The sequence below is a fragment of the Coffea arabica genome, chromosome 8c (assembly GCF_036785885.1).
Source record: "Coffea arabica cultivar ET-39 chromosome 8c, Coffea Arabica ET-39 HiFi, whole genome shotgun sequence".
Classification (NCBI taxonomy): Eukaryota; Viridiplantae; Streptophyta; class Magnoliopsida; order Gentianales; family Rubiaceae; genus Coffea; species Coffea arabica.
The window spans coordinates 46087255-46099432 of NC_092325.1; the positions used below are offsets into that span (position 1 = coordinate 46087255).

Here is a 12178-nt window from a genome sequence, read left to right on the forward strand (position 1 = left end):
GAGAATTGTTTCCGCTTCGCTTATGACATGTAAATATTGGAGATTTATATTGTAATATTTGATGTTTATTCTTGTAATTCATTTGAGGACTGTAGTGAACGACTGAGTCCCGGCGAGAGCTGGGCAGGCGACCCGCCGAACCCTGGGGTACGCCCTAGGGAAAGGTGGGGCCGTCACAATCACCACATCTTCGACCCCATCAACCAATCTGGCTTTCTTTTTACACTCTATCTCCCTCAGATTCCCTGCTAGCTCACTCCCACTTACTTCCTTTTTTCTTTTTCCTATTTCCTGGCCATTCTGCATTGTTTCCATCTCAGCCAGATGCTTCCTTATTCCCACCTCCTGTACCAGTCATTTCCAGGTCTTACTAACCCTATACTTCCTTGTACTAGTTTTATGCCCCTGGCCTTCCTGATGAACTTCTTTCACTCCCTCTTCCCTCTCCTTTCCATTCATTTCCTTTTGCACACTGTTGTTGCTCTCAACATCAATCCACATCTTGTCCTTACTACTTTCTCCCTCTCTCACACTCACCGCTTCTACTGCCTTGAGCATCAGCAGGTCTTCTCCATTCTCCACTTTTGTTATTTCTTTTACCTCTTCTCAAACCTGGCCCCCATGGATGCACTCTTGCCCTCCTTCCCATACTTTATGCTCCTCTCACCCTCCTGCTTCCCCTCCCACTCTTCCTTTTGCCCCCCTTGTTACTATACCCTGGCTCTCCATCCTCTTGGATGGGATCTCAGTCTTCCCTTTCCTCCTATGGAACTTCTTTGTATAGGTCAGTAATGGGTACTGCTGAGTCCTAGCTTCCTCATCTGAAATTTGATCCCTGAACCCCCCTTTCCCTGATGTTCCTACTCCCCTTCATTCCTGCCTTTCTTCCTTGGACTCCCAGGGAAACTAACTCGAAGCCAATTGGCATACTGGTTCTCCCTATCAATATTTATCCCATTCCTAGAACAGATCCTCTCATTATGTCCTACCCGTCCACAACAGAAGCAAAAATCTGGACACTTCTTATACGTAAACTCAATCCATCTAGTCCCTACATTACTTTTCACCACAGTACCTCTAGGCAGAGGCTCTCTAAAATTCATTTCAGCTAGGATTTTGAGATGCTTACTTTCCTTACCTCTTCCCTGAGGAATAATGACCTCTCTAACACCTACAAATATTTCACCTATTTTACGCCTAGCCTCCTTAGTAACCCAATGAAGAGGTAAGTTCCAAATCTGAACCCACAGTAAAGTCCTATTGAACGCTGACTCCGCCTCCTCCAGATCTGCCTGCCATTCCAATAATACCAGAGGCTGGCCATCATAGATCCAAGGTCTTTTGCTAAGCACCAGTTCAATATCCTTTCTAGATTCAAATACAAACTAGAACATATTGACCTTGATCTCAGTAATTTTTACATTTCTCAATTGAGGCCACACATTGCTGGCAAAACTTCTCATACCAGTAATGTTAGCTGCTCTTTCCCCCCAAACTCTCCCTATTAAACTCAATCTACACTCCTTAATTCCCTTTTCCAATTCCTCTTTTCCCAAACAAACGCCCTCCCTCTCGCTCTCAGATAAGGTGAATTTCCTCATTACCTCTTCTATGTGTTCCATCCTCACTGATCCCACAGTCTATACTACCTCCAGATCCAGATTGTTGCAGCACCAGTTCAGCTCCAGAAATCGTCACCGTATTCCAGCTTCCCAAACTTCGTCTCCTTGACCACTCAGCTACGCCCCTAGATCAACGAACTAGATGAACAACCTGCAAGAGCACCAGACAAACTAGAAAAAGCAGAAAACAGAAAAAAGGACAGAAAAAACTCAACGGCAAACACATGACAACACTTCCCGCGAACTTTATTTGATGGATTATATGGCTATCAGCTGTGAAAGTTTAAGTTATTCTAGGATAGATTGATATACTTAGCAGAAATGCTTAATTTGGAATGAAAGCTAAAAATGGAAAAAGATTTGTTGAAAGAGATCTGTTATTTTGGGATTCGGAATTTGAGATATTGTTAGAAAAGGGCACGACTCCCATAGGAGGGAGATTTCTCTCTCTAGAATAGAGAGAAAGAAGCTCTCATAGTGAGAGACTTTTGTTGAATGAGGGATTATAATTTACTAATAATTAGTTGCCGATAAATTCTTTTTTCCAGCTTTGTTGAAATTTAAGGTTCTTATGATTAAGAAATTTTAATCGAAAGATATAGCTGCAAGCAAATGCACTGGGCGGGCGAGTGCAATGGGGGAAAACTTATTAGTGTGATTGAACAAAGTAGCGTACTGTAGCTTAACAAATACTCCACTATATTTACTACTACCTGACAATATAATGACATCCGATGAATTCAATTTTTTTTCTTTTTTTTTTTTGCCTTTTTGAGTTCATAATTCTGTTGCCAAACTTAAACTGAAAGTCGGTTTATAAATTTGACAAGTTACTTCTTCTATGAGTTATGAGTTACATAAACATTTAGATTTGCATTAATTCCAATTAGGCTCTCCAATATATGTAACTTGTCTACTATTTTGCGTTTGAAATGGACTACATTTTAGTTTTGCCCTTCAATTCACAGTAGTATAAGTTTCTTGAGAGAAGTGTAATTTGGTTGTACTAGTCCCTAAAGTTTAGATAAAAGCAAATGTAATCCGAAAATGTTTTAATTTCTAAGCACGCGTAGTCTAATTGATTGACTTCTATCAGTGACTATCGGAGTAATATCACATGCCGACAACTAATCGTTTAAAAAAGTTTGAAGAAACGGATAAAATAATATTTGTTAGCAATAATTTTAATAAAAGATGACTAATTACCCATATCCTGCCCTGAAAAATTTTTTTTTTTTGGCAACTAAATATTGTATTGTGGCTAAAAACTAATCGCTCCAGCATGTGAATAATTATTTGTGTTTTATTACAGCATATGGGGAAGAAATTTTTTTCCATTTTTAAAATGTTTTCAAGAAATTAATTGCCAGCATGTGACAATATGTGACTAAATTTCAAAAATCGATTAATGGAATTAAGTGCCCTTATAAATTGAAATATTTGAAATTATATTTATTTTTGTCCAAACTTTAGCATTATGGATGTTGACGATCAGAGTACTGTTAATTTCGCGCGGCCAATTTAGGGCAATGTGTCATGTCAATCCCTACAAAATCTCTCCCCCACAGCAACAAGAAAATTAAAAAGAAAAGAGTAGTTGTCATATCTAAATAAGAGGGTCTTAATTGAACTTTAACCTTTGGAATTTTGGCACAATTCTTCTAATCCTACAGTCCGACAACAAGGAAAATTGTTAGATTCTTCCTATTGAGGGGGGTGGGAATGAATCATAGTTATTAAACCCAACCCGAGAGAGAACCCGGCGAACGAGGTGGGTCAATAAGTTACTGGTTCAACCAGTGGGTGAGTGGTTGAACCGGTAGGTCACTAATTATATTTAAATATTATATTTCATAATTTTTGATATAAGATATATGATATAAATTATAATAAATAATGACATAACAAATGCTCATATAATTTAATTTGCTATAAAATAATTAATTCATATAAGATTCAATAAAATATTAAGTTATTTAGTAATATACCAAACTTCAAGTATAAAATTTTATCTATATTTAGTGTAATTATCTAACTTATTTATAAATTTTAAGTGCAAAAAATTATTAAAAATAATATTTATCTTTAAAATGAATTATGTAATATGTCATTTTTTAAGTCCATTTTATAACTTATAAAGTTTGGGGTCATAAATTTTTATTAAAAGATTCCAAAGAAATAAAAAAAAAGATAAAGTTGACAAAACGTTTATATATTATAAGTAAGCTACTCAATCAACAAATGGTGAAGTAGCTTGGTGGTATGCGCCTTGCTACAAGGACCAAAGGTCCAAGGTTTGAGTTCTAGCAAGGCCCAAAGGTCCAAGGTTCGAGTTCTAGCAAAGGAATAAAATTTTTATTCGAAATTCGGTTTCTAGACAAAACCGGCCGAGTTTTCGGTTTCATTCGGTTGAACCGCTGGTCCGTTGACTAGTTAACGATTTGATTGTTTAAATGATCTAATTTAAAACCTAGCCCGATCCAATGTTCGGTTCATCAGTTTGACCGGTTCAATCGTCGAATCGGGCCGGGTTTAATAGCTATGGAATGAATAGCTAAAAGGACCAAAGGTCCAAGGTTTGAGTTCTAGCAAGGCCCAAAGGTCCAAGGTTCGAGTTCTAGCAAAGGAATAAAATTTTTATGCGAAATCCGGTTTCTAGACAAAATCGGCCGAGTTTTCGCTTTCATCCGGTTGAACCGCTGGTCCGTTGACTAGTCAACGATTTGATTGCTTAAATGATCTAATTTAAAACCTAGCCCGATCCAATGTTCAGTTCATCAGTTTGACCGGTTCAACCGTCGAATTGGGCCGGGTTTAATAGCTATGGAATGAATAGCTAAGCGATCAAAATGTGCGGACATGGATAGGAAGTAAATATTTCGATCAATGTGGCACAGTGGCTTCCGCAGGTTGGCCAACAGATGAGTGAAAGTTATCATTTGAGCAGTGAAACGAATAAATGCCAGACCAAACTGTTTTAATAATCCAAACTTGTCCTACACTTCCCAAGACCTTTTTTTTCTGTTTTCCGACCACAAACTTGGGAGTGGAATCGAGGTCTGTTCAACTTTTTCAAGTCCGGACTCATGTAATGATTTGTCTGATTGTTATGGGAATGCTTATATGTTCTATCTTCTCCCAAAAAATTGTTGGGGGTAGATGATGTTGCATAAAATCAAGTCATTGGTTCTCTTTACCTTGTGCTTTCCATCTGATTGTAGATCTTAGAAGGGACAACTTTAAAAGTGAGTGAAAAAGGCAAAATTAATATCGACATATGGAAAGTACAGTATACGTTTGTACCACTACACTACAGCATCCCCCAAAAAAAAAAAAGGAAACCGGAAATATATAATTACAAACAGAAATGGCTGCATTAATGATCATAAATGTTAGAGAAGCTAATGTTGTTGGCTGTCAATTCAATGGATTCTCAGGAGGAAAAAAGGCCTTCAGAATTTGGATGAGCGCCAACAAACCAACAACATATGCTGCGAGATGACACGTAGTACGTAAAGTCCTCGGCCAACTGCCATCCCCGTCCCCGTTTTGTGGCCATGGAATCCCAAAGTGGCCTATTAACGCACTTCAGGACCATAGCCCACCGGGCGTGAAAATTGTAACGTAACGATTTAATATATGTGAGAAAAAAAGATAATACGAAAATATGATCATGAAAAATAACGTAATTTTTCGGTGAAAAATAGCTGTTCAAACAAGGCCTAAAGTTTCCAGATACAGTGCCCTAAGTGCCCATCGAGGTTGGTTCGGTTGGTGCTGAGATTGTCTAATTAGATCCTGGCACCGTGTGATTGGATTCGACTCCTTCTGCCGTCTTATATATCCTTGGGAGTGGAATGCACAAGCGCAAGAGATTAGTCGGGTTGAAGGGCGAGACACCCCTGTGTTGACAAAAAAAAAAAAAAAAAAAAAAGATACAGTGACCTATGTACTGGGATGGGACGATTCACTATTGTTGAATTCAAAGAAGGCTTTTACTTTGCATTTATGTAAATTTGAATTCAGATCTTTTTACTTATAAAAAGGAAAAAAAAAAAAGAATTTATAGATTTTTATGTTTAAAACATGCACTTGTATTACTGAATTTATTAAAAGGTTCAGTTAATAGTAGCGTAACTGCATTCAACTGGGATGAGTTCATTACCTCGACTACAAACAGTTTGTTAATGAGAGGGAAGTTCAGATTCTGTATCTCAAAACCAATTGAGCATTAATACTTTATTATAGCGTATTCCATTGTATACCCAAAATGAATTAGCGAATGCTGCACGCAGTATTTCAGAAAGCAGAAGGTGAACCATGCGATTGCTGGTAAATATCAAGAACATGATCAATTCTCAACCCATCATGTGAGTGGCGACAATTAAGGTTGTGTTTGGATTGCATTTTCCGTCATTTTTCATGGAAAAATTACTGTAGCGATTTGATATATGTGAGGGAAAAAGGTGATAGGGAAATGTGATCACGGAAAACGATAATATTTTCGGACGAAAACCTTCAATCCAAGCAAGGCCTAAACTTTCAATCGTCCAAAACAATTTACTAAAATGGAATGGTCGAAACTCTTAAAGTCTGCTTCTTATAGAAAAGGGGCGGTGTGTAGTACCGAGCTAACACGATTGACTGACGAGGCATTGCTGCTTGCGTTCCTCGATTATGATAGCTGATTGTTCACAAATTAACCCTACCTCTCTAAGACTTCAGTACATGTATATGTGTATATATATGCAGCAGCATTCTTGGTATGAATAGAGGAGTAGAAGACTGGCCAAATCAATTTATCCAAAGTTTCATCAATGATTTGGCTAAGAAGCGATATATTTTCTTCGGAGGCGCACACGTTCCACGATCACGACACGACCACGACAACGACGACCACGACCACAAGTTATTTGGGGTTTGTTAAAGGCCTGAAATTTTCCAAATCTCCTCGAGTTCTCGAGCAAAGGCTTTCTGCCTTCCAACAACAATGGTGATGTGATCTTTGTTTTCTACAACTTTGACTTGGGCTCGAGGCACTCTGGATTGAACATTGTAGCTGCATTCAACTGGGATGACTTCATCATCTCGACCGTGAATTACGGTCACCGCGCATTTCAGCCGGTTCTTCACCACATCCAAATATCCTTCCATTTTCCCTGCAGTCCCGCAAATAATATTGTGCAGCGTGTGCCACGCAGCATTGTGTGTGTGGCAGCAAAATCCCTCAATCAAATATGTTCTGATCCTGCAAAAAATATTAAGAATGCTATTCATCTTGAATTATTTCTTTTTTCTTTTTTGAAAAAAATAAAAGAACGAAACTGTAATTTGACTGATTAACGACTGCATCCCACAAACTTGGGCCAAAAGCCTGTGGATGATATTTGTAACGCGGTAAAATTGCATTATCTAAGGCAGAACGTTTCTCACAGGTATTTGTTAAAAGTCACGAATCCGGGCAATCGATTTACATATGCAAGTTTGAGGCATAGAATGATGGATGGCTTTTGGTGTTCAACAGAGAATACTACCATGTTCAAACTCGGTATTAGACCGAATTACTAACGAAATGATCCTTGTTATTGGTCAAAAAGAAAAATAGATGTTTGTGTTAATTCCCACTGCAAATTCAACCTCAATCAATTAACTTCTTTTTCCTATTCAGCTTATACTTAGTGGTGTACTAAGGAGACGCTAATACAGGCTTACTCAGTGTCTAGGGGTAAATTCAGCAAAACATAAATCAATAATGTGTTTGGATTTACCTTAAAAAACAAAGGCTTCTTGGGGCAGATTGCTGAGTTTGGACAAATATCTACATTCAAATGGAAGTAAATTGAGGCTTTACGAAATCAATTCATTAGTCTTGTATGCCATAAAACCTTATTGTCCAACTAATCTTAATTCAGTTTGGATATGCTTAGTTCACCTGACCAATCCAACATATTTTGACCAAATATTACGACTTTGATACCTTTAACAGGCCGGATATAAGAATTAGCATTAAATTACGCAGACCAGAATAAAATTTGGGACATTTTCGGGACGATTTGATAAAATTTTGTTTGTTCTTAAAACCTGAGGAATACTAAAGTACAGATTCTACCCTCGTTGGAAGAGACCACTGCATCCTAAGTAGAGTTAGGAACGAATCGAGCCATCTTGCGAGCAGCTCGAATTCGAGTTAAAACTCACTGAGTCAAACTCGAATTCAAAAATATTTAACTCATTAGCTCGCGAGCGGGATTATCTATACATATATTTATTTTATTTTGAAAGTAAAATTACATATATATATCTAATATTTTATTACTCCTATTTGTTAAAAATTTATTACTTTATTTATTTATTTTTTAAAAAAATGATTATTTTTTTATTTTTTTTAAACTTGAGCTAGACTCAAATTCGAGTCGAACTCGAGTCTTACATTGAGAACTTGCCGAGTTCGAATTTCATAAAACTAAATTAAAACTAGACTCGATTAAATCAAAACCCGACCCGAGCGGCCTCATTTGCACCCCTTAATCCTAAGCTTGCGAAGAGATCTTTCTCCGAATGTCAAGAAATGGTCCCAGACTTCTTGGAAAGGTTGGGAAAACTTACCGGATTTAGACATCAGCAAGGTAGCCCAAAACTTGACGTCTGTTTGGACGTTGTGGTAGCAAGGGACCAGTGTGGACGGTCGAAACGTTGTACTCATAAATAGAGCATGTCAAACTTATTAGAATACTCTTTAATATTCTTATTATTATACTCATTCTCGCTGTTAAATTCAGCGTTTAAACTCTGTAGTTGACAGTCAGGAGCTAAAAAGGAGTGGAAGCGAAAAAATTATAAAAAAAAAAAAAATTCTTACATTGTCCTTAAAGCACAAAGTCTTTGGAAATAAGTTGTACCATTATTTTTAATGCTCATAAATAATTGTTGTTTAGGTGTTTTGCTAATAAATTACTAGAAGAAGAAGTGGTCTAATTTTTTTTGGTGGGTCGGAAGCTTACTATAGTGTGTTGTAAGGAACACGCATACATAAGAGAGAGAGAGTTGGAGAGTGGCGCAAACCTGTTTCTGGTAAGTAATTTGGTAAGAAAATCCCAGAGACGGTGGTTTTTGCAGATGAGAAGGCAAACGGTTCGGCTAATATGCTCATACCAACAAGCAATCGAGGCCCCAAAAGCCATCAGTGGCCATACTCGCCGAGGGGCTACTCTTCTCATCATGTACTGACTAGCTTCTACTCCCCTGGGTACTGGAAAATATGGCTGCCATTTGTGTCAAATTCCACGAATCAGTGCAAGCTTAATCTTAGTTCTAGAAATTAATTGACAACACTAGATTATGCTATCTATTTTGAAAATCTGTGAATCTTTCTTCTTCTTCTTCTTCTTCTTCTTCTTTTCTTTCCCCCAATAAACGCTCGTGGACCACACACACAACCAAAAAATGCTAATAATAATAATAATCAAGCATGGGATCATCCTATCAACTGTATAAAGTTCGATATAAAAGCCACCATGTAGAACTCCTTGGAGATTTATGTGCATCATTTTGATTTATATACTGGGATACTAGTAGCGTATAAAACTTACGGGTGCTAGAAGAGTTAAGGATTTGACGGAGGCAGGATGCTTGACAGAGAGTGCCAGAGCCAAGATGCAGCCCAAAGAATGGGCGACGATGTGGAAAGACTTGACCTTGTGTGGCTCCAGAACCGACCTCTCAATCATCTCCACATGTTCCCTCAGGGTGTAGAGTGAATCCGTTGGCTTAGGGCTCCTTCCAAAACCAAGCAGATCAACCGCAATGAATCGATACTTAGACTTGGCTGACTCGGAGAAGTTTGGGAACAATGTTTCCGTCCAAAATGCTGAAGATGAGATGAAGCCGTGTATGAATATCACGTCTTCTTCCACATTATCTGCTCCACCGCCAAAGGAAAAAAAAAAAAAAGAATTACTATATACTACAACTACTAATGCAACACTAGCTGCAGTCAGTGATCGGTCAAATTCACAAAGGAAAAATCTTGAAGCTCAAGGCGCGCAATATTGGTGCGGCTTTACCTGTGGCTCCTTGGACCTTGACGTATAAGGTCTCTTTGCAAGAAGACGCCCAGGAGTTGCAGGTTTTACAATCACAATCTGACCACCTTGGCATGGGAGGATGGGGGGGTTGGTGGGCCGCCCCGATTTTACCTTGCAGCATTTCAACAATGGTGGAATTGACGGTGAACGTTGAGCGTAGCGTTCCTCTTCCTCCTCCTCCCCTCTTGGTATTCTTGTCGGGTTTCTGAATGACGGCGCCGCTGTTGGCGGTGAGGCGGTTGACGGTGGACTTAGAGACCTCGGAGAGCAATGCAGGGCGAGTGTAGAGCGTGTCGGAGATCTCCTCCAGCTGCAACTTGGTAGAGGTCAGGCATACGACCTTTTTAGACTCTCCTTGCTCCGAGACTAAGATTTTGCCACTGCTGGTGATGGCTTCTTTAGCCGAGGAGCAGTAACAGGGCTTCCGTTCTGCCTCCACGAAAAAATCTATCACTTTGTACAAGTAACACAGCGCAAAATCAAGCAGGTCTAGAACAGAGAACATGATCAAGCTGAGCAAATGGTTCAGAAATCTGCCAGTCATTAGTAGGGCCGATCTAGACCGTGCCTTAACTTCCATTGCAAAACTAATGATAGATATACTATAAAATTTGAGAAGAAAGCTTTTTAAGTACGTGCCACCGCCTGGCTGGCCAGACCAGCCCAACGAAGAGAGCGGTGGCGGGCGGGTTCAAAATCGATCCGAGAAAGAGTTAACTCTTGGGAGGTGGAGGAGGTGGTGGTGGTGGGGGGTCACGGAAACATTGGTTTTAATGCAACCATTGCTGGAAATGGTAAGAAGGAAATGTTAATAACAGTAGTATGAAAATGTCAAGGCAACCCGCGGGTCCTGCTCAGTACAATCTGTTTTCTGAGATCAGCTTGGTTGAATTACGAAGCAATATACAAGGAAAATGATCTGGAAGGGAAAGAGAAAATGGATGGTAGGTTCTTTGTTTTCTCAAAGTTTAGAGAAGAAATAATTGTAGTCCTAATTTGGAGGTAACCCACCAATGCACTACTACAGCTGCTGCTGCTAGTGCTAACTCTCTGTCTTTCTACGATAACATCCAACGACAACGCTCTCTCTTAGTTAACTTGCTCTTCTTGCTTTACTTATTGGAAGGTTTTGTAGACAAAAAAGACTGAAGAAGGGAAAATATCATTTCGATGAAAAAAGAAAGAAAAAAAACAAGAAACAGAAGGGCGGCGATTTAGACACGTATGTACAGGTAACAGATAAAATGAATTCATTTCGATGTTGTTACATTAAAATCGGTTTGCTGGTCAATGGCAAAAAGGTTGGTGGTGGTTGAACCTCTCGGTGAAGTTGCATTTCTGCTCAAAATCCCATATCTCAGCCTTTGCCTTTCTTCCTCAACCTCTTCTTATCAATTTTAACCAACATTGCCAGTTATTTATTTGTTTTTTAAATACTATATTTCTAATACAAGCAGCTGTCCCTCGCTCCAGAACCACCCCAAAAAGATGTAGTAGAATAAATAATAAAGACACATGAACTCTACCACTAGGTTCTCTTACCAAAACTACTAGCTACTAGCTAGAATAGAATTAGGGCAATACCTGAATTAGCTTTTATTCTTCTTTTTTTTTTTTCGACACAGGGGATGTCCGGGTCAATCCTTACGAGGGCCCGACTAATCCCCTGAATTAGCTTTTATTCAGAAATAAAAAAGTTACGACTCTTTGGATATTGTGTCAAGTACGACTCTTTCATGTGAACTTTTAATTTAAGCCTTTTGGAACAGTAGCACCGGAATTTTATTTTTAAAAAAAAATTTATTGGATGTGTTAATGTGGAGGGTGCTAGTATACTGTTGAATAATTTATTCTCCAAACTGAATTTTATTTGTAACTCATGCCAAATGAATTAATGCATTTTTAAGACTATAGTAGAATATTCACACGTAACCTCTCCATCTTAACTTTCATGCACAAGTCATAACCCCCCTCGAGTCATGTCATAATGAGTGCAATTATCTCCTTTCTCGTAACTCCCCAACATAAAATTATGAATATATTTTTTTTTAATTATTTTTCCTCCAGTTGGAAGATCTCCAACATACTATATAATAAACTCTCATTTCTTGGTCGTAGAAAAGGTTCCCCTTCTTTTCTTCTGTTGTTTGTTTGTACACCATCCAGTCATAATTAAGCTCGTGCATTTATTTATTTATTTTTGGGCATCGAAGGAGATAGCACAATTCGCATCATAACTGCATGGTTAAGGTTCTTGAAGTTAGGATCGATCTTAAAAATGGCCAAGGTTGAAGCTTGTACGGGATTCTCCTGAAAAGATTGTAAGAAAAATGTGAAGTTTAGGCTTTAATTATTTATTTTCTAAGCTAATGTATAGTTCATGAAGATAAATGTAAAGATGGGATGTAGTATTGTTTAAAATACCGATCGAGTATAATATCTCCAGCTTGAATCATTAAAATAAATTTTTAT

At 38.3% G+C, this 12178-nt stretch overlaps 1 protein-coding gene across 2 annotated transcripts; it reads right to left on the reverse strand.

Moving 5' to 3' along the window:
- Positions 1-6196: 6196 nt before the first annotated feature.
- LOC113722455 (probable lysophospholipase BODYGUARD 1) lies at positions 6197-10832 on the reverse strand. Of its 2 annotated transcripts, none has more exons than XM_072064064.1 (4): positions 9686-10832; positions 9212-9540; positions 8685-8884; positions 6197-6891 (listed from the first exon to the last, which is right to left on the reverse strand). In XM_072064064.1, the coding sequence occupies exons 1-4, from the start codon at positions 10284-10286 to the stop codon at positions 6546-6548; spliced, it is 1476 nt and encodes a 491-aa protein (XP_071920165.1). In that variant the 5' UTR covers positions 10287-10832; the 3' UTR covers positions 6197-6545. The 2 variants fall into 2 exon arrangements, with proteins under 2 accessions (XP_071920165.1, XP_071920166.1); XM_072064065.1 differs by having other exon boundaries at positions 6197-6870; positions 9686-10829.
- Between the last annotated feature and the right edge of the window lie 1346 nt (positions 10833-12178).

Coding starts and splice junctions, on each gene's coding strand:
- LOC113722455 (XM_072064064.1), bottom strand. CDS start 10,286: ATGGAAGTTAAGGCACGGTCTAGATCGGCCCTACTAATGACTGGCAGA. Junction 9,541..9,685: donor CAAGGTCCAAGGAGCCACAG/GTAAAGCCGCAC, acceptor GCGGTGGAGCAG/ATAATGTGGAAGAAGACGTG. Junction 6,892..8,684: donor AAATTACTTACCAGAAACAG/GTTTGCGCCACT, acceptor CAAGATGAATAG/CATTCTTAATATTTTTTGCA.